Raw genomic sequence first — 27,500 nt, forward strand, 5'->3', positions numbered from 1 at the left:
GAGAGAGAGAATCAATAAACCACATCCGAATCTTTGAAAATTATAAATATATTAACTTACATAGTAAAAGAGACTTTATAGATGTTGCAGTATTAAGGATCTTACAATGTGGTGACTAACCTGAATTCTTCAGGTGAGCCCAATGCAATCACAGAGTCTTCAGAAGAAGAGGCAGGAGGGTCAGGGTCAGGAGAGAAGAAGCAGGAGTATGTGGTAACAGGAGGAAGGGGCCATGAACAGTGACAGTCAGTGATATCTTGACTTTAACCCAGTTAGACTAACTTTAGATTCATTATCTAAAGAACTTAAGCTAATGCATGTATGTTGGTTTAAGCCATTGAATTTGTAGTAGTAAGTTAGAGAAGTAATAAAAACTAATATAGTATTGTTTCATTTTCTTAGAACAAGGCTAAAGCACTGAGCACTGCTTGAAACATTTACCCTGGTGATTCTGTCAGCAAAGACAGCTGCTTCCTCTGTGACAGAGAAGATTCTCATGGGATGTAAACAGACCTTCCAACTGCATGTCTTCTGAAGACAAGAGCACTCTTCCCTACATTTGACACAGTACCTAGGGGTGCTCACCTTGTTCAAGCTTTATTTTGTGCCTAAGTGTATCTCCTGAAATAAGCATCAGCCATGAAAATTAGAAGAAAATTATGTTTTTATTTGTTATAAAAAGATTGCAAATCAGGATGTCCACTGCAATCAGGAGCATTAAACATGAGTGGAAGTGTCTGGAATTATATTTTAATTAGAAAACAGATAAATGAGCTTTGTTAAAATATTTTGCCAACTGTCACTTTAATTATTATAAGAGAAGTTAACTGTATGCTCATAATTTGTAGTAATAGTAACACATACTCATATGTAGTGCTAAGCTTTCATTTAATACTGAGTTCTAGAGTATCACATTATTGCCATTCTCTATTATTTATTAGACCTAATTAAGTTCTCACAATGTTAAAAGGCTACAATAAATACTAAGATTAAAATGACATTAGAATAATAAAAATTTAGATAACTAAAATCACATAAATTTCTTTGAGTCAAAGGAAAAACTAATAGATAATTATGAAGCAATTTGAGATGTCCATAATAGGATAGATTTTATCTAAATATCCTATGGACTCTCTGCTGGAACTTTTTATATTGGATCTATTTGCTGCTGGCATTCTTAGTAGAACATAAAATAATCTGAAAATATTCTACAAAATTTCAGCAAAGTTTCACTGAACAATTTATGGGTTTACTTCAAACTAATGCTATGAATTTCACTGCAAATTTCAGAATTCCACAGGGACTCTGAGGCTTTTGACAACCTTGTGATGTGATGTCAAAAAGTAATACAAAACAGGAATGCTGATGAATATTTCAGATAGTAAGAACTGGGGCTAAAAGAAACAAAATCTTAAAGAAAAATGAAACGTGTAAGTTTATGATCTTATGGGCACAATTCTTAAAAAGGTACATTACCTTTAGAAGATAAAAGAGAAAAATAGATAGTACATACTTTCTTACAAATTTCTTCCTTCTAGTTGAGATGTTCATTGTCTGTATATATCTTCTCCTATCCATAAAATTCAACATCTAAAGCTATACAAGTTTTATTACAAAACTAATCCACTTTTATTATAGATCTCAAATGGATACAAGGAGCCTAAATACTCTGGCCTTACACTAAAATATCTCGAGAAAAACTTGTAAATATCACTTCAAAGAGAAAGGTTAACAAGGAAATCATAATGTCACTGATGGGTATTGTCTTAAAATCCCAATTTCAAGCATCCTTTATTTATAATTCTATGGATGATGACTTTTATTTTAAAGTGTCTAATCCCAATATCAAGGTATTCTTCTGTTAGTTATTCTCTTAGACTGACTCGGTTATCGTTGCCAAGGAAACAGCCAGGAAGCAGGAGTGAAGCCGACTCTTTCATCTGGCGAGAGGATGATGGGAATGGATGAGAGAGTGGAGCAAGGTCAGGCGTTTACCGCTGAATACAAATCTGTCATGCCTAATAGATGAAGCTCTTTAGTCTCTGTGCTGTTCAGGCTACTCCCAGCAGCCAAGGAGAAAATAAAAAAGACACTCAAGCATGAATGCCAATCAACCGGTGCTGGCAACAGTGATGTATTTACATGTGCCCTAGCAGCTGTCGTAGGGCTTGGCTATGGATGGAAAGATAAATTGAATAGGTGTCAATAATTATAGAAGGTCAGAATTTAAATCCTAAAGGTATCCTAATAAGATCAGACAGATGGGATTTGTCTGATTTGTCCTGTTAACATGTCCAAAGCTTTCTTTTCTGAGGTCAGAATACAAAACTTGTTGCAGAGAAATTTCTCAGGTGGTCTTCCTTTATTTGTTTGCCAGAGCCAACATCCACTGCTGAATGTTGGTAAATACTATATAATGCAATCTCATTTAGAGACCTGGATGTGTGATGAAACAGTAATAAGTTATTCAAAATGATATCAGAAAGTATGACACATTCCTGAAAGCATCCCTCTAAATACCAGTTCTTTCAACCATACCCACATAGCTCATAGTATTGAGCCAACCTTTAGCAGCTCAAAAAAAATGATTTTAGATATCCAGTGAGAGAACATAGTAGCCTCATGAGCTAATATTCAGTGTTCTATTGGCTATTTACATAATATAGATAACAGCCAGGAATGGTGCATGCTTGTAATCCCAGTACTTGGGAGGCTGAGACAGGAGGATCGCAGATTTTTGGTTAGACTCAAAAACTTGTGAGGCCCTCCGTAACTTAGTGAGACCCTGTTTCAAAATAAAGAATAAAATAGGGCCCAGGGTTTAGCTCAGAGGTAGAATGACTACCCTGTGTTTAATTTCCAGTACTGCAAAAATTGTCAATTATAAAAAAATCTATTTGCCTTTATAAATAAATAATATAGATAACTATATACATCTTAATAGATATGTTTGCTATTAAGAATATTTTCTCATATACCTTGATTTATGAAAGAGCCAGACATTTTATTATTCTAAGTGAAATCACAGGTAAATTAAGAATAATTGTTTTCATTAGAAAAAAAAAAAGATTTCTCAACATTTTAGTACCTTTAAACAACATACATGTTTGTGTCAGAACATAAGGTCTAGAACAATATAAAGTGTGAGTGATAAAGGAGGAGTTAGAGATTGTCGGAGCTCAAATGTTTGCTGCTGTTTGAATAAAAAATGGGTATGAAATATTAAATTCCTCTATGGTAATATTATATTAATAAAAAGGATGCTCCCACTGATTAAAATTGACTTAACCTGACTAAATATACCTATGACATAAAATTATCTAAAATTAAAAAGTAATTACATAATATGAAAATTGGGATAAAAAATCAATTCACTGATTTTTTAAACAAATAACTTCAAAGCACTTAAAAGTTAGGCCAGTTAGTTAGAACTCTGACTATATAATGGGCTGACATCCATTGGCCATAAGCACAGTGACAAGGGTCAGATACTTTTAGGGGACCATAAAGGTGTTCTAAACTTCTTTTGAAATCAGCAAGATGGAATTAATATAATCCAGGCAGAATTATATTTTTCTTCAGTCCAAAGTAGTTACAAAATATAATTTTATGAAAAAAGAGACTTACAAAGGCAAAAGCATCTCTGGACATGAAAGTCTTATACAGCCTGGCTGTAAAATAGTCTTATCTTACTGGAGAAACAAAAGACACCAAGAGTAAATTCTTGGATGTCTCACCCATTTATTTCTTCCTTTTCTAGAGAGGAGGAGATAGGAGAAGAGGAAAGGGGAAAATTATTTTAAAATATAAAAGTAGATATATTGGATTTCTTTGTAAAAGAGATGGCTAAGCTATTCACACTGCCATGAAGGGTGTCTGGTCATATTTATTAAAAGTAATGCACAGCTAGATAGAATTTCTTATTAAATATATTCATCTCACCAAGTATTACAAACTTACCAAATGTTTTGTAAGTTTTTCTGCTGTATGTATGGAAATATTATCTATGTAGGTCTCATTTAGAATGATAAGATGTGTGATGTGACTCTAATGAGGTTTTCAATATAGCATCAGAAAATGTGATAACTTCAAAACAAACGCTGTATAGCTTATAGTACTGAGCCAACCTCTAGCAGCCTGGTAGGAATGCTCTTCCTATTTACAATAAGAGTCACAGAGGAAACCCTCATTTTCATAGTTTCATACGTCTTCTTGTAAAATACCAAGATAGTTTCTTGGCAATGATAGTCCCAAATACTACATAAAAATCATCATTTGCTTAATATTGTACAACACCTAGAAGAATTTGCCAAGGTGATTAAAAAGAGGAGGGAAAAGTAAATCAAGAAACATGAACACAATACATTTGTTTTTTATTGCTTTACGCTGCTACAAATTATTATAAACTTGGTTTCTTAAAATAGTCCATATTTTGCAGTTCTGTAGTCAAGTAGTCTGGTGTGGTTCTCACCATGTTAAAATCAAGACATCAGCTGTGCTCTGTTTCTTTGTTTGGGTGCTAAAGATGAATCCATCCCCTTCCCTTTTCTAGTAAATAGAAGCTTGTCTGCCCACATTATTTGGCTCGTGGGTCTCTGCTCCATTTCTAAAGAATGAGAATCATTATCACATCCCTTTGACTTTCTTTGTGGCCTCCATCTTCTACTTTTTGGACTTTATGATTATACTGGGCCTACGTGGACAAGCTTCCTATTTTAAGATTAGCTGATGACCAACTGTAGTTACATATTCAGTGCAACAGACTATATTCAAAGATGCCAGGAATGAGGCTGGGAACTGCCTTGGTCGAGGAGGAAGACACTGCACTATCTGTATGACTATTTACTCTATGAATTTGTGATTTACTGCAAACATCTTTCCTTCTCAAACTTCCTCAAGTAGCAAAAGGCCAAGATTTGAAGAAGTGAAGACCCTGTGCCGACGGTGTTTCAACTTTGTGCAGATGCATTTTGTCCCTTTTCTCCCCATCTCTGCCCCTCAAAGACTGTTTATCAGACCTCTCAAAAGGCTTCCTTGAGCTATGACTTTGAGTGTTTCCAATGAGAGCACTTACAAGACATCTGAATGAGGGAGGAAGGTGAATTTGGAATCTAGATGAAGAGATAAGGGTGAGTTTGGATATTCCTTTCTATTTGCATATAAGTTTCTCTTAGACTAGTTGTTCCCCCTCACTGCAGACCAATGCTCTTCAAAAGATCCCACTTTGAGAGCCAGGAGTGATGGCGCATGCTTGTAATCCCAGTATTTGGGAGGCAGAGACTGGAGGATCACGGTTCGTGGACAGCCTTAGCTACTTAGTGAGACCCTTTACAACTCGGTGAGACTGTGTTTGAAAAATAATAAAGACTAAAAAAATAGGGCTAGGGGTGTAGCTCAGAGGTACAATGCTCCTGGGTTCCATCCCCAGTACTGAAAAAAAAATCCCAGTTTGAAAGGGTCTCTGTTTTCCCAACCCAGTGATTACTTCCATGAGTCCCTTCTTTGACCTAAAGGATGTAACAGCCTCAACTGTGAACAATCCCTCTGTATTGCACTCTCTTTTGTGGTCTGCATGCAAAGGTACATACAAGGTATGTACTTTGGTTGATAATTCCTTTATTTAACGTTCCTTGAAATGGTTATTCTATTTATTTCTTTCTGGGATCTTTAGCGATTTGGAGTCATATTTTAGAGTTCCTAAGTCCAATAGATGAGGAGAATCTTTAGTTTTAACTTAAACAAATGAACACAAATATCAGAATATTTAGAAATATTGTTTATGTATTAGAAATTATGATATATACACAGGTGGAATTCTACTCAGCAATAAAGAAGTTTAGTAAACTTAGGGCATTGGCAGAAAAAATGAATGACCTGGAGAACATTATGTTACATGAGATTAGCCAGTCATAGAAAATGATAGGCTATATGTTTTCTCTCATATGCAAAAGCTAGACAGTAATTGGGATACAAGAGAGGCTTTAGATAGTAGAGTTGAAATCCCAGTGGAGCAAGGGAAATGGCTCAGGGAAGAGCAAAGGGGAGAGAGAACATTAAGGAGGCAAACACTTTTGTTGACAGTGTCTACGTATGTGAGAGTACTGATGCCAATCTCAATATCTTGTATGGAAAAGGAGGAGAATGGGGAGGAAGGAGAGAAGCTCACTAAGTGTTATGAGCATGTGTGTCAATATCACTATGAGCTACATTTTGATGAGTGACTATAATGCACCAATAAATGCGCACGTGTGTGTGTGTGTGTGTGTGTGTGTGTGTGTGTGTGTGTGTGTAAATCATTAGGGCATCTCTCCTCAGTAGTCCCTCACTGACTTCATGAGTTTCACAGTTGCTTTCATTTCCTCTACTTTATCTCCCTGCATTGGTTGGAGAAGGATCAGAACATCAAGATGATAGGCAGGAGGAGCTATCACAGGGTTGGATAGGGCACCTGGCAGAAGCTGGATGTGCAGTGAATGTAACGCTACTGTTTTGAGTCTGGTTCCTGAGCCTGGACTCAAGGGTGCAGGAAGCTGGAAAGTTGGACAGAGCAGGAGAGATCAAGTACAAGCTCAAATCTGCAAATCTGAGTTGAGATTCTGGAATCCATGTCAATCATGCACATCTTCAGCACTGACATCAATACACGCCTCAGCCTGGAGCTGGAGAAGGAGAAGATCTGGCAGCCCCACAGGGGTTGTTGGCAGGTGAGCTTGCAGGAGAATGGCCACCCATGCCCTGAACCAAGCCAAAAGATGAGGAAGTATGATGATTTCTTTATATCTACTTGCAGGACATTATTTTAAAAGTTTCTTTATCTCAGAAGTATGAAGAAAATGAAATTCTGAGAAATATTTTGGCTTGAGTAAGGTAATGGAGTAAAACTCCACCACGGCTATGTTCATTCTTTGATGGTCAGATGCTTCTTCTGCAGAACGTGTCTATAAGCAACGATTTTGGCTGCTGTTCCTGTGGCCATTCACAGTTTTCCTCCAAGCCTTGAAACTCTGTATTCTTAGATGAATTTGACTACTGACATGACTGCCTCAAAATTTTAATCATACCTGTATACACATGGAAACAGAAAACTAAAAAAAAAAGTTTCTACCTGCTGTCAAATAGAAAACTATCACATAAGTTATTTATATTGTTATGCCTTGAAATTTATTTTTAATAGCAAGCAGAGTAAATGTAGACATTGTAAAAAGCAGTATACATATAATCTTACCAATCATGGATAAACCATTTCAGGAAGTAATATTTTAGACTGCCAATCTAACAAAGGGTCAGTGAAAAATGAGTATTAATAATTTTTTCAGGTTTTGGTATTCTCCACAGTTCTATAAATTTAGAGGAAACCTGACCCAATATGCTGCATATACTTTTAATTGTTCATTCCTTTCGCTAATCATCCACATTATATCTGATATTACAAGTTCCACATATCAGAAACTGAGCCCTTTCCAAGACTACCTAGAAAGCTGATATCTTTTACAGTAATAAGGTACAGGTTATCATGATTGTCCTTGGTCATCGGTATACCAATCTCTAGCCCACTAGCCCACTAGCTGTCATTCTTATATGGAACATTTATAGAACATAAGAAATTGAGGTTTGCAGACAGAATGGTGCTAAAAAGAAGTAGCAGAGAATAATAAATGTGATGGTAGAATGATTTTTGTTTTTTGTTTTTTTTTTGTTCAAGAATGCATAGGAAAAATTAACAGAAAAAAAGGCAAACGTGAAAACAGGATATCAGAATTACTCTCTAGTAGAATCTGGAATGGAGGAAAGAATGATTGAGTCTTAAAAGATTATATATATATATATATATATATATATATATATATATATGTATGTATATGTATACATACATATATACATATGCCAGAGAGGTGCTGACTTAAAGGATGCACAAAAACAAGTATAAAAAGAATATTAGGAATGAGGGAATAAAGACTTAGTGAAGTAGTAGACAGCGCTAGTTAGCTAATCACATGCCAGAAAACCAGAGATAATAAGGTTAGGCCATGTGTCTTCTGAAGCAAGATAAAGCCAATGTAAACCAATCACATGAAAAATATGAGAGGGATATTACCTATTAAGGGATCTCATAAATTAAATAAGGGTTGGTAAGCAGAGTTCAAAGCACGATGCCTATAGTTAGGAAGTTAAAATGCATACAATGTCATTAAAATTCCCTATAATTTGTTACTAAGCAAAGAAATTTATAAATGCTTTCTATAACTTTATACTAGTTTTTGGCTACCTGATTCAATTTTTACACAAAAGTATTATATTTCTCAACTATGAATTTTTGCTTGAAACAGGGGAAATAAAATTAGATGTGAAAGTAGAAATTAAGGTATATAATTTTAGAGTAGAAAATACTTCTCAGTCAAGAGAAAAGACTGCCAAGAGAAAGGTTCTTTTTGTAGAGCTAAATTTTAATTACCAGAAGAAGTGATTGATAATAAAGTTAAATTCAGCCATAGCCCTATAATAATTTTTTGTTTTAATGCTTGTAATGTGAGTTGACAGGTTTTCACATGTAGATTATATTATGTTTAGTGATTCTTATTTTAAAAGTAGACTGATATTAAAGACCCACAAGACCTGGACATTGCATAAACTGCTAAGGATGATGGTAGTTTAAAGAATACTATTGAAAGCCCCAATTGAAACTTAGGCTGAAATAAAATTCTCATCACTGCTGCACGGGGACCAATGTGTTGTCCTTTGACAAGGGCAGAACTTAGATTAAGTACTTTTAGATTGTAAATTACCATTCTTGATAGCTGGTCTCCCCTGTCTATAGTGCCTTAGAGAAACTGTACAGACGATAAAAAAGTATAGCTTTCAAGAAGGTAAAAACCCTGTCTCTTAACTATTTCCAACCCCCACACCCAAATTTCTATGTGTGAAGGGAAAGAATGGTAATGTGAAGACAGAGTTGAATTTAAATCAGAATAAAGGACATTATAATTACAAATGTTAGTAGCCATTCCTAGAATGATTGGCTGACACTGACTTTGCCATCCCATCACCAATTACAATTATATCAGATTTGGCCACCAGAGATAGGGAAGTAGGAAGCTTAGTTAAAAGAAACACCTCTAGATTCATCTTCAGACTTGCAAGGACTTTTACAGATTAGCTGCATACATCTCAGGCTAGGCAATTAATGTTTTAATAAGGTCCATATGACTTTTGTGAACAAGGAATAAGAAGTGGAAGTTTCACAAAGATTTTTCCTACATTTTATTTTTTAAATCTTGTCACTCAGATAAGACATTAGCATTGATAGCCAATAGAGAGTCTGCTTCTTCTGGAACATAGTTAAAGACTCTATGTCATTGTTTCATTTTTTTTTAATTCATGAGTTCATGAGCATGAAAAATATTAGGATGGCAAAATGATCACAGGTAAGTTCTATTATCATTTTTAAGAAGGTCTATCCATTCTATTAAAAAAAAATCCACACAGAGGTTCATGATTTAAGCCATAGTAAACAGATGTTTATTTCCTTAAACAAGCACACTCTGGAAAATCAATTTGAGAACTCATTACCTAAATCCATATTCAACTATTTAATCTATATTTAACACTATACTAAGGAGAGTAAGGGTAAATTAAATAGATTTTATTTCTAGGTGGCAGAAAGCCAAAGTTAACTCCTTCTACTAATTTATTTCTCATTTCTAATCTGTGCCTTATAAAGACAGAAGAAGAGACAAAGAGAAGAGAGAAGATGTGATCATTCCTACCTTCTGATATTTAAGGGCTAATCAAATCAATATGTTCCAGTCTTTGCAGTGACAGGACTCATAGTTATCTCATGTTAATGCATAATCCTTTTAGCTTGTTATTCCAAGATGGCAATACCTTGACTTCCTTCCTCAAAGCTGGGTAAAATATGTCCAGCAAGGAGAAATCATCTCGTCAGTAGGAGAATGACTCACTTATATCCTATCAAGGAACTAAGGATGCATAATAAGGCCCTGTCATGCTCTCCGTTAGGCTTTTCATTACCATCAGCGATGCCAATAACTTACAGCATTCCCAGCCAGCATCAAAAGCTGCTTTTCAATTCAAATGCAAACGGCTAACCATTTCCTCTTTCATATTATTCTTTGAATTCATCATTCTCTTCAGGAGCATAGTTGCCACTCAGTTCAGACCATAACTATTCCCCTCAGGATATTGCAAAATATCCTGCATTCATCTTTTCTCCAATCTATCTGATACATAAAGCAACATATGCTTTTCAGTCAGCCTATAAATTTTGTCTTACTCAACCACAAGCTTTTCAATTATAGGTTTTGGGATCTTTTATTTACTTGTTTTCTTTTGTCTTTTACCATATCAGAGTTTATATAAAGCATTATCAATTAACTAGCAGAACAAAGTATTTGTGTTTCAGCCCTTCATGAATCATTGAAAGTCTGCCTTAATCTAGGTGCTAAAAGTGCCCAGATGGGGGAGAAATGGGCTCACAAGGAACTTCCAATTTGGGCTCTTCTGTGCAGATAGACTTAAGTCAGTCTTATATAATAACTTCACCATGTATTTGGTTAGTCAAGAATCTAGAAATCATTCCAGGTTTCTAACATATCTATGAATATGTATTAATAACCATCTCCAACTTTTAAAGACTTTCAAATAAACCCACTTGCTCTTTCTCTACTATGGTGGTAGAAAAAAAGTAAAAGTAGTCTCTTTTACTCAGCTCATTGCTTATCACTTTCCCAACTAGTTGTGCTATGTCCAGTCCCTCTTGCTGCTACTGCCAATCCACTTGTAATTACCCATATTAATTCCAGAATTATTATGATTTTTATTGGTGCACTATAGTCTCACATCATAACGTGGATCACGTTGACAATGGCATATATTCACACAGTACTTGGTGCCCTTCCCCCGCTTCCTTTTTCTCTCCTTCCCAATACTGAGTGTCCAGATTAACAATGTTATATTCACATGTATACACATACTTGAATGTAGCTCTTCCATTAATTAACCTCAGCCTTCCTCTGCCCTTACCATCCAAAATTATTTTTAACATAAATAGAAACATACCCATCTACTATATGTAAGCCATCGATATCCCACATATCCTAGATATGAAGTCCAGTTTTCTTTGTATATTCCAAAGGATACTTTATGATCAAGCTCCTCATCTCTCTCCAGCCTTACCAAGCCACTTTCAATTCTCTGAACATGTACTTTTGTTTATTTTCTGTGTTTTTATGCTTTATGTGTAAATATTTAACCAGCCATTTTTTTTTGTCTTTCTAGAGAGCTTGGCAAAACCACATTTCTATTTTGAAGCCCATTTGAGATCAGCTGTCATATCAACAATGATGAACTCCTCTGATCCCCACAAAATGTTCTCTCTGTATCTTGCATTTACGTACTTCTGAAACTCATTGTTGTGCCCTATTTACAACATTGTTGTGTTCTATACAAAACTTCCTTATCATACTAGGAAAAAGTAGAAATAACTTCTTCTTGAATAGTGATTTACATGCAAAAAATTATATACTAAATATGAGGTTTCATTACTGTTCCTGATCTAGAGAAGTCAAAAGGTATTTATTCCATCTCTCAATTTAATTTTTCCAAGGGTCATTTCCTACTTAGACACAAATGATAATAATTCTACTATCTTATCAGTATAGGGATCAAAGGTTCAAATTTAAATTTAAAAAATTAAGAAGATAAGACAAGAAAGGATTACACAATTATTTACATAGCATATTTTTTCTTTATTCTTCCTAATCACTATCATAATGTTAGGAGAAAATTACTTGAAGGAAGAATCATTCTTTACTGTTCAAAAGAGTCTGCTCTGCTTTGGCATATTTCATATACATTCGCTCAGTTGACACCATTCAGAACCAAACAATATTCTATCTGATTAAAAGTTGGATCATACGGCTGGACGTGGTGGCACTCACTTGTAATCCCCGGGCTTGGGAGGAAGAGACAGGAGGATTGCACAGGTTCGAAGCCAGCCGTGCTGGCTTAAGAGACCCTGTTTCCAAAAAAAATAAAGTATAAAATAGAGCCCAGAGGTAGAGCTGAAGGTAGAAGGGTTTCCAGGAACCCCAGTACCACCAAAAAAAGGGAAAAGATTTTTGCCACCTACTCCTCCAATAGAGGACTAATATCTAGAATATATAGAGAACTCAAGAAACTCAACACTAAAAAAAAATAAAATCATTCAATCAAAAAATGGGCAAGAGAACTACATAGACACTTCACGAAAGAAGAAATTCAAATGGCCAATAAATGCATGAAGAATTGCTCAACATCATTGGCAATCAAAGAGATGCAAATCAAAACTACCCTGAGATTTCACCTAACTCTAACTAGAATGGCAATCATTCAAAACACAAACAACAACAAATTCTGGCAAGGATGTAGAGAAGTGGGAACTCTAAAACATTGTTGGTGGAATTGCAAATTAATGCAACCACTTTAGAAAACAGTATGGAGGATTCTCAAAAGAATTTATTTTAAATTTACCATGATCAAATTTACCATGATCCAGCAATACCACTTCTGGGTATCTACCCAAAAGAAAGGAAACCAAACTACCAAATTAATGTATGTGTATCTATGTTCATAGCTGCACAATTCACCATAGCCAAACTACAGAACCACCCAAGATGTCCATCAATGGATAATGGATTACAAAACTGTGGGATATGTACACAATGGGATTTTACTCAGCCAAAAAAATAAAAAATAAAATTTCAGTATTTTCAGGGAAATGGATGGATCTTGAGGACATTATGCTAAGCGAGATTAGTCGCAAAAAGTAAGGAATTGATGCTTTCCCTAATATGTGAAAGCTAGGGTGAAAGGGGTCATAGGAGAAGCTCCAGGTGAAAAAGGAGATCCTATAGAGGAGCAAATAAGGCAGCCTAACTGTGGGGAAGGGAGGGGAGGAGAAGGAAACTCTTTAAAGTGCACGATGTACTTATTCATATCGAAGTCAACCACTAAACCAAGCATGGGTGGGAGGGAAGAGGAGGGAGTGAGGTGGGGACTGGGTGGGGGCTTAATGGGTGCTGTGTGAATTTAAGTCTACACAAGTATTTTTACCCCATTATGATGTATAAATACAATGCACCAATAAAAATATTAAAAAAAGAAAAAAAGTTAGATCATTATTTGAAATAGAAACTGATCTTGAAAAGTATCAAGAATTATGAGAAACTGTCTTTTTGTGTGACTTTTGAAAATTTATAGTAATGTACATTTTTTGAGGATGAGTTATTTTTAGATCTCAAGTGAATTTTCTCACATTCTATAGTATATGAAACTCAACCATTTAAATGAAGGACTACAATCTGTCAGTGTTATCAGGGAAGGTTGGAGGTACTTATGTATTCATACTGGGTAATTGTCAATACAAAATAACAAGGAAAGTTTTACATATCAAATAGTAGACATTGAGGTTTATTAATTTATTAGTAGTTATTTTTATGAAAGTACATTGTAGGTTACAGTCCTCTGAGTGAACACTCTTTGTGAAAGAATTTTTTTTTATTTTTTCATTTAAACCTATTTTGTAACTTGAAACTTTTTACTTAAAACTAAGAACAAATAAATCAGTAAGTGGAACAGCATTTTAACACAATAGAATTCTTGTCATTTTGTGTGACAAATGGCACTACTATCCTAGTAAAGTAGAATTAGAACCAAATAAAAGTACATCAAGCACTGGTTATGTTAGACTTGAAAGAGTATTAACTTAAAGAATTAAAATTTCCTTAAATGACATCTATTACCTGCAATTTGCATTCTGTTTTGTGAGTCTTTACACATTTCCTGGGTATTCTATAACTAATATGTAATTAATATACACTGCAATCACTATGCTTAATTGTATATGATAATTAAGACTAGGTATATCATTGGTCATGGCATACACCTGTAATCCCAGTAGTCTAGAGTCTGAGACAGGAGGATTGCAGGTTCAAGGACAGCCTCAGCAATGTAGTAACACTTTCTGCAGACTAACAAGACTATTTCAAAACAAATAAAATTTTAAATATATAAAAAATTTAAAAATATATAGCTGGGGGTATAGCATGGAGGAAGAATGCACCTGGGTTTAATATCCAGCATCACAAACATATAAATAATTATATATTATATTATAATTTATGATGTTCATAAAAATAATTTTACTTTCTATGAGCTCCTGAATAGTAGGGCATATATGATTTTCACTTGTAAGTCTCTTAAGACATAAAATAATTAGTCCATACTTAGCAATGGCTTTTGTGGCACTTTGGGAATTTGTACAGATATCTTTCAGATGGCAGAATCTTAGAAAGTAATATAAATCTCAGGCTCTTTTCCTTTATTAGTTATTTCCAAACTGGACTAATGGTACCCAAGGCTGAAGCTTGACCCAGGCATATGAGGAGTTCCTTGTGTAGATGGAGCATGGTTTGAGAGTCATCACAATACATGTCTAAGAAAGCAGTTTGGAAAGTCAGATCCCTTGTTTATTCTGTGGCATTTGACAAGTCAGTTAACTTCCCTTTGCAATAGTTTCCCCATCCACAAAGGGAAGAATACTTATCTTCCCCCATTAGGTTACTGGGAGAAGTGAATTAATATCTGATTGTAAAGCCCTGGCTCAGCATAAATGTGCATCACTTAGCAAGCAAAAATAAAAACTCAATATTTGTTTTCAAATTTGGCTCTATCATCTTGTAGTCACTTGACATTTTGGAGGTGCAATTGAGAAATCAGATTGTTGACAAAACCCTGAAAAGAGGATATGCCTTTCTCTAGGGTGCAGCATATACTTCATATAAGTTACCAGTATAGGTTCCATGTCCCCCAGTTGGTAGAATAAAGGAACACAAGAAACAGAAGTAGATGTGGTCCTTTTTCTTCAGGGAATAAGAATAACAGGCAGAAAGGCAACTAGAATAGCTGCTAGAGTTTATTTTTTGAAGTAAGTAGTATTTGTATGCCTATGGCACTGTGTCTTTGATATGGTGGACAACAACCGGGTCTCCTCTGCAGGGTTATAACACTCATTCCTCCTGCTGGAGGGAGGCTTGCTGCCGATGGCTCCCTATCCTGTTGAACCAGTAGAGCCACTACACTCAAAATAACACCTTTCGCTGAAAAATGAAGGCCCTCAAGAGCCATTCTGGCTTCAGAGCTTCCCCTGTATTCATCTGAGGCCTTTTTCCTTATAATTTATCCTCCAAACTATGTGCATATTTTGCAATGTAGTCATATCAATACTTATGTGATCACTTTGGCAGTTAATAATCATATTTATATAATTTTAGCTATGAAACTGCATATATCCCTTCCAAGTTATTACACTGGTAGCTTAAAATTTTTTGATAGCCTGTGAGAAATACGTCTACATGTGAATTCATATGACTCTCTGGATATGCGGACTATATGTGTGTGTATGTTTATGTTTTGGTATCCACAGATCTTATCCAAGGATGACTGATCTACAGAAAAAAGTCAAAATATAAAAAGTGAAAGACATTTGGATTCAATGTAAAAAGGAACTTTCCCCCCCACTTTTATACTGTAGATGTAAAAAAAGAAAAAGAATTAAGATCATGACATCTCTGTGCGTTTACCAGCAAAATATGTGGTGTGATCAATATTTATGAATCTATCATGTTTTCTATATTGTATGGATTTGTAGTTATCACTGATTTCAGTACATGTCATATTACTGCAGAATTCATTTCTAGGTTCAACGTCTGCCATATAGCCGTATCCTCTTGATTAGCACTGAGCTAGCTTCCTGTTGGAAGCACATGCTGAATGAAGGACAAGATGAATGACAAGCTTTTATTTGCTGAGAAACCTCTGACTACACAGAACTAGATGAGAAAGTCATTACACAGATGGGGCAAACCTGTTTGTAGATCTCTGCACTAGAAGTCACTCTGGGTTGAGACTTTTTCTTTAACCTTGATAACTGGGGTAAAAATTTAACTTAAGTGGTCATTGCCATCGAAATACTTTCTCTTTAGTTACTTTCTTGATAGAAGAAACTGTGATAGAAGAAACTATCATTTTATCCATCCTAATAAATACCTGTTATTTTTCTTGATATTAAAAAAGCCAACAGAAGACTTTGCAATAGCTAACATTTTTGTTACAATTTATAGCCTACAAGTCCCCTTTTAAATACGTTCATTGCACTAAATCTTTGAGGCAATTATCTACTGCATTTTGCATCTGAAGAATGACTTAAAAAAGGTTAAGAATCAGTTTATAAATATACCCTATTTCTGATATATTTTTTTAAAAAACTGAGTTAGAACGTGGGTATTGGACATGGACACATCTCCTATAATAGGTAAATATTAGCTGGATGTAGTGGTACATGCCTGCAATCGAGGTATTGGAGAGACTGAGACAGCAGGATTGCAGGTTTGAGGTCACCCTCAGCAACTAAAAAATAAAATAGGGTTGGGGGTGTATCTCATAGGTAGAAAGTACCATTAAAAATGAAAGAAATAAAAGGAATAAAAGAAAATATTATATGTGAAAAGATAAAATGACTCATTTATGCCAAACCTAAGGTATCAATGAACTCCCAAGAAAAATGTTACTTTTATTCTTCATTTTGAAATGGGGTCTCACTAAGCTGCAGAGGGCTTCACTCTGCAATCCTCCTGTCTCAGCCTTTCGGATACTGAGATTACAAGCATGTGCCACCATGTCCAGCAAAGTGATATTTTGATATCATTTCTGTAAGGGGTGAGAGACTAAAGTAGAAAAAAAGAGCATAAATTGTTTTCCTTTTATCTTTATTTTACTTTAGCAAGCACAAATAATTTTTAATTGTTTGAATAAATGTATGGTCATATATGCTGAATTTGGTAAGCACTTTGAAAACAATTGATTACATATCCTCTTTTCTTAGCTGCAATTAATTGCCCAGGTTTGTAATGAAAATTATTCTGAGAAAGCTTATGAGCTATATCACCACCACGGAAATATGTTTCAAGAATACTAAGTTGTACATTTGTTGTTGTTGCTTGTTGTGTTGATGATTAAACCCAATGACATTTTATCTCTGAGCTACACCCCAGCCCTATTTTATTTTTCATTTGAAAACAGGGTCTCATTAAGTTTCTAAAAGCCTTGCTAAATTGCTGATGCTGACTTTAAATACGAGATCCTCTTGTCTTAGCCTTCTAAGTACTGGGATTACCAGCATATATAACAACACCAGGCAAGTTGAGTTGTGCTTTTATTCATTTAAACTCAATAGTGGAACTCTAAAGAGAAATTTTGAAGTTTTAGTAAACATCTGAGTTTGTGTGAGGAAGTTGTTTAATGTTTTGTTTTTTAATTTGGGTCTGCCTGCATACTAGTCTAGTACATGGACGATGACACTTCTGAATTATTTGTAGAACTCCAGACACAATTTGATCCTACACTAAATACAATTAAACATTTATATCACAGTAACTCTTCAGATATTAAGAGGCAAATAATAAACTTAATTAACCACCAATGACTAATATCAAATTAAGAATGTATCTCTTTAGCTCTAGTTGTATCCTATTTTATATGTGATATGTGAGATGATGCTAAAAAATTAAATTTTAATAGATTTTTTTTCCCAGTACTGGGGATGGAACCCAGGAACATTCTACCTCTGAGCTACACCCCCAGCCCTATTTCTTATTCTGTATTTTGAAATAGGGTCTCACTGAGTTGCAAAGGACCTCAATAAATAGCTGAGGCTGTCCACAAACCGTGATCCTCTTGTCTTAGCCTCCCAAATGTTGGGATTACAAGTGTCTACCACCACTCCTGGCTTCTAATGGATCTTGACATGTTAAGACTGTCTATAATTTTTCAATGCTTCACATAATTCCCAGAAAGTTATTATGCAAAAGTCAACCTTAAGTAAGAAACAGTATTGTCGGCATTCAATATTACAATTATATGGATATGCAGATACATAGTCCTCTTGCTCATTGGAATTTCTCGATATTCCTCTGATATTGATAAGGAACAAGTCTCAAAAGCAAACTTATGAATTCTTATCTTGACATTCATGACCAGACTTAAATCTTTTGCTAATCCTAGGGTATATGATATACTGTCTTAGTAAAAAGTTTAAAATCCAACACCATTTGCAATCAGTAACCTTTTTCAAGAACGGACAGGTAATTGATAACAGTTCTTATTTCTCTAAATGTCTAACCAAATATTTCCCTACTTTAGTGCAACTCTATTTTCTACTAATGTGGGAGAGAGAAATTAAGCTCAACATTAGAAAATAAGCAATATTAACATGAGACACAAATTCCATATTTGTTTCTTGAATGGAAGGCATATTTTGGCAGCTTGCCCAAGCAATTCTACACTTTAGAAAATATTTATAGCAGCATTTATGCTATGCTTATATGATTTTTCTCACACTTTTTTGTGCATAGTACAATATGAGGAATGCATTGTTTCTTCCTGTGATTAGATTGTTCTTTCTTTGCCCATTTATATCATTAAGTTATATTCTAGCCTACATATTCTCCTGTCATAGGTGTGGTTCCAGTTCCATTAACCTTAGCTCTCCGCTCAATAGTCAGTTATTTCCAGTTACCTTTCACTGCAGATGCTATGAAGGAATTGAATGCTACCCAGGAGCTGGGATCAGAATAACTCATTCAGAGATAACTGATATAGTCTATCTATATTATTTGTTTTTGTCTTTCTCCTAACTTACCTAGCCTTCATCCCCAGATAATTGCTAACTCCTCCACTCAGCTAACAAATAGTCTCTTTCATTTAATTAATACCAATCTACAGATCTACACTTGAGCTTAGTGGATGGTGACTAAAGAAGCATAATTAATTGATCATTGTCTGCTATGCCAATGAGATCCTAACTTACTCCTTAGCAGTTTTCAACCCTGGCTATTGAAACTTCTTATTTTTGTGACATTAAACACTTTTTTTTTGTTCTAGGAACTGGATCCAGGGGTATTCTAACTCTGAGCTACACTCCAGTCCTATTTTATTTTTTAAATAGAATCTTGTTAAATTTCTGATGGTCTCACTAAGTGATCGAGGCTAACCTCAAGCCTGCAGTCCTTGTGTCTCAGCCTCCAAAATACTGGGACTATAGGCATGAGCCACCACACCCAGCCACTCAACACATTTTGCCAGGCTGTTCATAGAATAGTGAGCTTGCAACTATGGCTAATCGATTTCATTTAGAAAAAAAAAATAAGTCTTCTTAGCCAACATCCCACTCTACCCTCAAAAATAAAAAAAGTAAAATAAACAACCACAACAAAAATGAAACTCTTCTCCCAGCTATTAGAAGGCACTAATAGACTTCACAAATGACATAAAGGAGCTATGCTGTTTAACATGCATTCACCAGGACATGGCTCTGTAGTTTTGATGTTCATGTGAAGCCTGTACTGTGAAAGAGGCCATTTTCTGTGCCTGCACATGTGCATTATTGTGTGTGAGTGTGTATGCATATGCGTGTTGGATATATACATAGACAGATGGCAGAATGGAACTGTGCATATGTTCTTACAGTGTTGGCAAATTACCATTATTAATGCAACTTTTATACTAAAATGGTGTTTAAAATGCCATTGATCTTGATCTTTACTTAAGGAAAATTTGTATATTTTTCACATTTTATAAGGCACACACTTCAAATATTTTTCCTAAACTTATTTTCTGAAAAGAAAAATAAGCCATTAACTCAATTTATTTAAGCAGAGTATGTTTATTTCTTAAGTCACTAATTGCTAAAGAAGGAATGGATAGCTACATATAAAAGACTGTTTTGAAACTTCATTAGACTTATGCAAATATCCACCAACAATGAACACTGGCTTGAACAGGTTATTGTCTGCTTTCAGTGTGAGCAGATTGCTATGGTTGCCAAGAGTAACTCTCAGCTACAAGCCTGTGGACAGGCCAAGGCTGAACAGCTGGGCCATGCAAGCCACAATGTGCCTCGAAATATATGGTGACCGTTTATTGTCAAAACTTAAACAGAGAGGCTTATGTTCTTCCCACCACAGTCAGCCTCTTTGCTTAATTTATATTTATAGCTGTTTTTTTCCACCATCTGCACGCACAGCCTACACTGCATCTCTGAGTGATTGGAGTGGCCTTAGTTGAAGACCTGATTAAATAGCCAGGAAAAAGCAATCCATCACTTATAAAGGGGAAATGTAAGACAATCACAATGGTGTCCTGTCACATTTTTAGGTTTTTGTCTTCATTTCTTTTCCTTTCTTTCTAATCCAATGCCAAATACAAGGAATACTGACCAAGAGTGTCACTGACGATTCCCTACCACCTAAATGGAAGAAGAATGAATGATCAGGATTCTCCTAATGTGGATGTAGTGAGGAGACAAGCAACATTTCTACCTAGGAGTTCTAGTTCCCTTATGGTCACACAGAATCAAATGAATCAGGGTCCCGCAGAATGTACCTCAATCACAGGTCTGCTAGTGGAAATGGGGCTTCCGGGTATTAGTGAAATTGTATGTCTGTAATGGAGTTTCTGAATGAGCTGAACGACTGGAATATTAAGACAGCTTCATTTTTCCTTTTACCTGCTTCCAAACACATCTTGTCAGATCTATCTTCCCACCATTTGTAATTTCAAGCAATCACCTGACCCTGGGATTACCTGGAGTTATTTAAGAAGCTTTACCTTCAGCTGTTAAACAAAACAGAACAAATGAAAACTACTACAGTAGGAACTGTGATAGACACATGCACATGTTCAAACTACACAAACACACTGGCCAGTTAACACATTTCTTCCAGGTTACCCACTAATGGATTTGGAGTTATGGATAATCTCCTTCATTTAGAAAAAAAGGTCGTTAGCCAACATCTCACTCTCCCCCCACAAAAAAAAAGCTAATTAAAAGAAACAACCCTAACAAGAATATAACTGTCTTCAGCTCACAAAAGAGATTGATGGACATTACAAGTGGCAAGAAGTGGCTACACTGTTTTAATCTGCGTCCACCAGCAATAGGGCTCTGTAGTCCCTACTCAAGTGGAATTTAAATCCAATATTAAACTAAATTTCAACAAAAGGCTTCTCCCTACATCCCAAAGAGGGCATGAGACTAAAGGTCTGTAATGTCTGTGGTCTATGTTCTTATTCTCCAGGGTGTTATTTCCTCCCTTTGCCTAGAGTTTCTCCAGGCTCAAAGAGGGAGTATTGGTTTGAAATGAAGAGACAAAGACCATTTGATTAGCATGTGCTCTCTGCCTGTTTTTTATGGAGCAATTTTTTAGGTTCTTCGAGATACCCCAACATAGAAATCCTTCCCTGGGTCCTACCAGACACGGACAAGCCATTCTCTGGCTGCCTTCTGTTCCGGTCTCCAGGCTGGCTCCATCTCCAACCGTATACTTCTAATATCCTTTGGTTGGGGTAGTAGTCACTGTAGACGGGACCTCTCAAGCAGAATCTTATCAAAAACTTTCAGTTCTGATCTCTTCAAATGGATCTCAGACCCTTGTTCTTCCTAAGGGTGAAAATACAGCTTCTTCCCGCTGGTGAGCTCTCCTTTCTCCGCCAGCATCATGTATGTTGTCCATTTTCCATGCTTGTAATCATTTCTCAGCAATATGCACATGAATATGTGCACGCACACATACACACAGGTGCACACACACATATACACACAGATGCACATATGCATGCACGCACACGTGCACACACATACATGCACACAATCTGTCTCAAAAATTTTCTTGGTATATCCACAAGCGAGCTTTCTCTATGGTACTGGAAATTAAACCTACATTCTACTTATGAGCTACATCTCCAGTCCATTTTATATTTTTGTTTTGAAACAGGGTCTTGCTAGGGTGCTGAAAGTCTTGCTACTTGCTGAGGCTGTCCTCCAACCTTCAATCTTCCTGGTTCAGCCTCTGTGTATTGGGATGACAGGTGTGTGCCACCACACCTGGATACAAGTGGGCTTTTGTCAGAGGAAAATGCCTTGACACCTTCTAACTCTATGAATTCCAGAACTTCTAAGAGTCCTCCATTCCTACAAGTAGTCATGGGGGTGATCACTGGATCTCAGTAGCACTCAGCAGTATTTCTAATTCATTTAAAAATATGAGACAACTTAGCACATTTTTCTCTGCTTTGCAGCCTAAGCTGAATAATCAGGTTGACTAGAAGTCTCTTGTTCTATGACTTGTGCAATAGCCAGTTTTAGCTTAAGGGGGGGCTATATTAGTTCACAATTCTGTGGTGAGGTTTTAGAGCATGACTCAGACTACAGACCCTGACTTCAAATGTTTCTTTTCTCCTGCTTATCCATTACTTTTTCTTCAGATGAGCATGTATGTAGTTGCACCAATTAAGTATCACTAACATACACAGCACATTAAGTGGAGGGAAAAGACATTGTCCATCAGAGAAATAAGGCTTTTGAAGAAATATTTGTCCCTTTTTATTTCTAGATGGTTTCATTTATTTATTTATTTATTTATTTATTTATTTATTTATTTATTTATTTATTTATTTATGTGGGTCTGGGGATGGAACCCAGGGGCATTCGACCTGCCCTATTTTTTATTCTTTATTTTGAAACAGGATCTCACTAAGTTGCAAAGGGCCTCACTAAGTACTAGCTGAGGCTGTCCACGAACTGTGATCCTCCATTCTCAGCCTCCTGAATGCTGGGATTATAAGTGTGCGCCACCACGCCTGGGTTTGCCCCTTTATTAACAGGGACTACTGTTCTTTAGGTAATTTTTTATATTTTCTTCCCTTTGAGAAAAAGATTTTCATCTCTATTAGCTTTATTATGAGTCTTCAAGAAAATAGCCAGGCATACACAAAATATAAGAACTTAGTAGAAACATTTTAAATGATTAAAATAAATGTATGACTATTTCATGTATTTCTCTTACTTTCTATTAAAATTACTTCATAGAAATAATATTAAGAAAATAATGAGCCATGTTAGGAAGAAGAAACTGACCTAAAAGTGTTGAAATTTACCTAAAATAATATGAAAACTCTTTAAAGAAAATACTAATATTTAATAGCATTTGGATCTACGTAAACAAATGTTCAGTCTCTGCTTTTAAAAAATGTTTTTAAACCTCTTAAATGTTAAATATTTTAGAGCATCCAAGCAGTCCATTCATCCATTCTTCCTTAACCCTTCATTATTTCTGCCTTCTTTCCCTCCTCCCCTAGAAGGAATTATGTGGCCGTGGGTATATTATGTGACAGCCCTAATAAATTTATGCTAGTTTTCAACACTTCACCATACTAAGCCTTCTAAAGACTATAAAACAAAGTAAAATGCCTTATCAATTGTAGTAAAATAGATCAATTTATCAAAATCTCTTTAAAGAAAGAGAAAAATGGCTTTGCTTTTAAGTGGTTATTTATGCTGTTTTTCTGCCAATTTTTGTGGATATGTAAAGTATATGTAAATATGTATTGCCCTTACATATAAATACATATATGTGTATACACACCTATATAATTAACTTTACACATAACCTATAATATGCTTATATGTCTTATATTTCAAAGTTATAGCATAGAAAGGCAGCCCATAAAAGACACAGTATTAATTCCATGCTTGTTTTCTTGAAAACCAGAGACCCTATTTATTTCATGATGATTTCATTTTCTTAAAGATAAATAGATAAAAGGTAGATAAAAGTTGCTAGAAGGAATACATGCATGCACAGCTTGCTTAAATGAATCATTTCATATTGACATGGAGGCACAAAAAAAACAACATAAATTTCACAAGTGGCTTGTCAATAACTATGACCAAGGTTCCCAGAAAGTGCCCACTCTCTTACCAGGTTTAGGGATGATGAGCTGTGCACTGGTTTGGACATTGCCAGCTTCATTTTCAGCCACACACTGGTAAAAGCCTTCATCTGACTTCACTACGCCAAGAATTCGTAAGTTGCTTCCTCCCTAGGGAGAAAAAAAGAGATGAGATTTTTTAGAAAGAGAAAAAATAACATTCAAGGTGACAAAATGAACACAGACCACAAAAATATAATAAAACATCACAGAAGAAACAAGAAGAAAGCCCAAAAGGTTCCCAGCCCCACAGACAGGTACTATAACTCCTGGGGAATATCATGCCGTCCCAATATCTCTTCTTATTTAATGGGTATCAAAACTCATCCTAATTCGCCAATGAAAATATTTCCACAAAAATACACATCACCCTCCCTATCCCTATGAGCAGTCAAAAGAAAAGCCTTTCTTTGGGTATGGAAGAAACAGAGATTGGTATTAAAAGAAATCTCATCATTCTACTTACTGAAGGAAGTTGCTCTTAATAGTTACTCAGGATAAACAAAGCAAAATAAATGGCAATGAAAGCACTGATATTTGCAAATTCTAAAGATAAGAAATCTAGTTTAGATTTTTTTGTGTTTACACAGGAAATATCTGAAAATCCTTTACAAATGGTAATTGCTTTAACGTATACCATTGTAGGGGCTTAGAGAGACAGATACAGTGGCTATCTTATTCCCATGTGGTTCTTGTTCTATAGCCAAACTGTTTCACCTGCGGCAATCCATATATGAAATATGGCAATGCTAATTTCTTTTTTATATAAACTAAGCCACCATCTTTTTCAAGGATGGATGATAAAATGATCTGGAGATAGCATTTAATTATATGAACTCAGTTTATCTTCAATATTAGTGTAAGAATTAGTTCAGTAAGTGAGACGTGTTAAATCACTTCCCCTGAAGTCATTAAGAGATAAATATTACCTCATGGGGAATTCTTAATTGTTTTTAGTGTCTTGTAGTCAATTCTCGGCTGATGTAAAATTCTTAGATAAAGCTGGGTAACTTCTAATTAACAATTCTCTTATAAGTTGCTGTGTGAGAGCAGGGCTATATGTGGAAAGCATGATAGCTCTCAGATTTATGGAATTATCAAGGAAATATTTTAAACACAATTTAATGTAAATAAGGCAAATACCATACATTTTCTTTTACCTTAAGAAGCATTTAAATAAGTTAGCTGTAGTGAGTCATGCTGGGAAAAAGATTACTCAATGTAGAAAAGATAAATGTTGCTTTTTATCATGTGTCTTTAAAGGCACTCAATGATTTCTTTTATATGCAAGTGGCATATATTTGGGGTATATACAACACTTTAAATTTTTTTCCAATAGCAGTTCATTTTTAATTCAGTGGGAGTGGAAATTGCATTGCATTTAAAGGAAGTAATGGATTAGCGTGGCATTCAAAAGCTAAATTTTCCCTCTCTTGCTTTATTCCCAACCAATTAAAAATGTGACTAACAGTGAAGAATGGTGATAATAAAAGTGATAGATATGATTTATGGATTTATTCTTTAAGAATTTTTATAGTAGCTGGGCGTGTTGGAAGGCTGAGACAAGAGGATCACAGGTTCAAACACAACCTTAGTAACTTAATGAGGACCTCAGCATCCTAGCTAGACCCTGTTTTAAACAAAATAGGGTTGGAAGTATAGCTCAGAGACAATATGCCTCTCTGTTCAATGCTCAGTAACACACACACACACACACACACATACACACACACACTGACACACACTGACACACACACACACAGACACACACACAGACACTCACACACCTTTTCAATGTGCCAAAAAGACATGTGCAGAGAGATTACAGAGGTTCTGAGAATTGTCTGATTGTAAAAGAGGTATTTGGCAACCAGAGACAGTGACAGGGAGGTCCTGCACCTGGCTTTGCAGGATGTTTATCCTCATGGTCTATCCTGCTTAGATTACTGGGTTTTGTGACAGCTTGTTTTTGATTAGGTCAAGACTGTTTCTCATACACAAGATAAATGGACCTAAAACCTTCTGCTGCAAAGTTCCTCAATATTTGAAAAATGCATTCTATATTATATATTTATATGCCTAAAATAAAAAGAAACATTTGATGGCAACCTATACCTGAGTTTTCATGCAGCATTTTTTTTTTTTTTGTGGGTCTGGGGATGGAACTCAGGGGCATTTGACCTCCAAGCTACATTCCCTGCTCTACTTTTATTCTTTCTTTCTTTCTTTCTTTCTTTCTTTCTTTCTTTCTTTCTTTCTTTCTTTCTTTTGTGGTACTGAGGGTGGAACCCAGAGGCTTTCTACCTCTGAGCTATACTCCCAGACCTATTTTACATTTTATTTGGAAACAGGGTCTCACTAAGTTGCTGAGAGCCTCACTAAGTAGCGAGGCTGGCTTGGAACCTGTGTGATCCTCCTGTCTCAGCCTCCCAAGCGCAAGGATTACAAGCGTGCGCCACCATGCCCGGCTTCATGCAGCATTTTCAAGTGAGCAATTCAATCTGGTGGTAATAGCCAAAACAGTATTAGTAGGCATGAAGCACTCCCTGCAAACCATACTCAGTGAATATGATACCAGTATCCCTATTATCTCCCACAGGGAAAGAGGGAAAACACAAATTAAAACTCATAGGGATCTATAAGAACTATTGCTTCTAGCTTCAATTCAATTCAGTTTTATCCATTGCTGAAAGTTACAAAGCAATGTGAACTTGGGGATTCCATGGCCTCTTTATTAGTGTCATGATAACGATTCCTGTCTCCATCATCCATTTTTATGTAGGATCATCTGGTACTCTCCAGAAAAATAAGGAATAAAGGAAGTCTATGTTACTAAAAGTAAGATCACCAAAATCATAACAAAAATGTGTTATAACTGGCAGAAGTCAAAGAAATTAGAGAATGCTGGCTTAATACAGTTTGAATGAGGTTATAATTTCTATTCCAAGAGAATACTTGGCATGTTTTGGGTCCTGTGCTGTTTCTTTGTTTAATTTAAAGCCTTCTCTATAAAGTAAGGGTGCTAGATTGTCTGATTATTCTTTGGCTCAAGAAGTAGAAGTAAAAAATTTATCTACTTTCTTAGGATACTTTTCTTAATACATCATACAAATTCCCAATAGGAACCTTTTACCTAGGAAAGAAAATCAAGTAGAAAAAAAATATACAATGAATGGGATTGTGAAGCTAAGGTGAAAAAGGATAATTACCACTATCTGAAAATAATCACTAGGAATAACCACATCTCCATTCTTCATCCAATTCACAGTGGGCACAGGCTTTCCAGAGACTGCGCACTCAAACTCAATATCCATGCTCTCATAGGCATAGAGGTTGGAAGGGTGATTTAAAAACCATGGCGGAACTGCAAAGACAGGAAAAAACAGTGAGTGAGTGGGGATGTGAAACTGTATGCCCGAGTCTTCATGGAGTTGAAAACACTGCTCTAGGATAGAAAATATTTGTAATGCAAATCATTCAGTCTCTTAGATGATTATATAGGAACTAGTGTAGAATATATCTTCACCTCTGTACCCCAAATACAGTTACATAGTTGCAGTTAATGATGTTTTGACACAAGGAAATGAGGAATATTGAGGAAAAGCCAACATATTTAA

At 35.5% G+C, this 27,500-nt stretch overlaps 1 protein-coding gene across 1 annotated transcript in view; it reads right to left on the bottom strand.

Moving 5' to 3' along the window:
• The window catches only part of DCC (DCC netrin 1 receptor), a gene marked incomplete at both ends in the record, with an annotated part of 1,196,613 nt that overhangs the window by 446,900 nt on the left and 722,213 nt on the right, over positions 1-27,500 (bottom strand). The window contains 2 exons of the mRNA XM_080714768.1: positions 23,874-23,994; positions 27,093-27,247. Coding sequence (XP_080570894.1) covers positions 23,874-23,994; positions 27,093-27,247 — 276 coding nt within the window. The remainder of the gene's footprint in view (positions 1-23,873; positions 23,995-27,092; positions 27,248-27,500) is intronic.

Source organism: Muscardinus avellanarius, assembly GCF_963383645.1.
Source record: "Muscardinus avellanarius genome assembly, chromosome: 17".
Taxonomy (NCBI): domain Eukaryota; kingdom Metazoa; phylum Chordata; class Mammalia; order Rodentia; family Gliridae; genus Muscardinus; species Muscardinus avellanarius.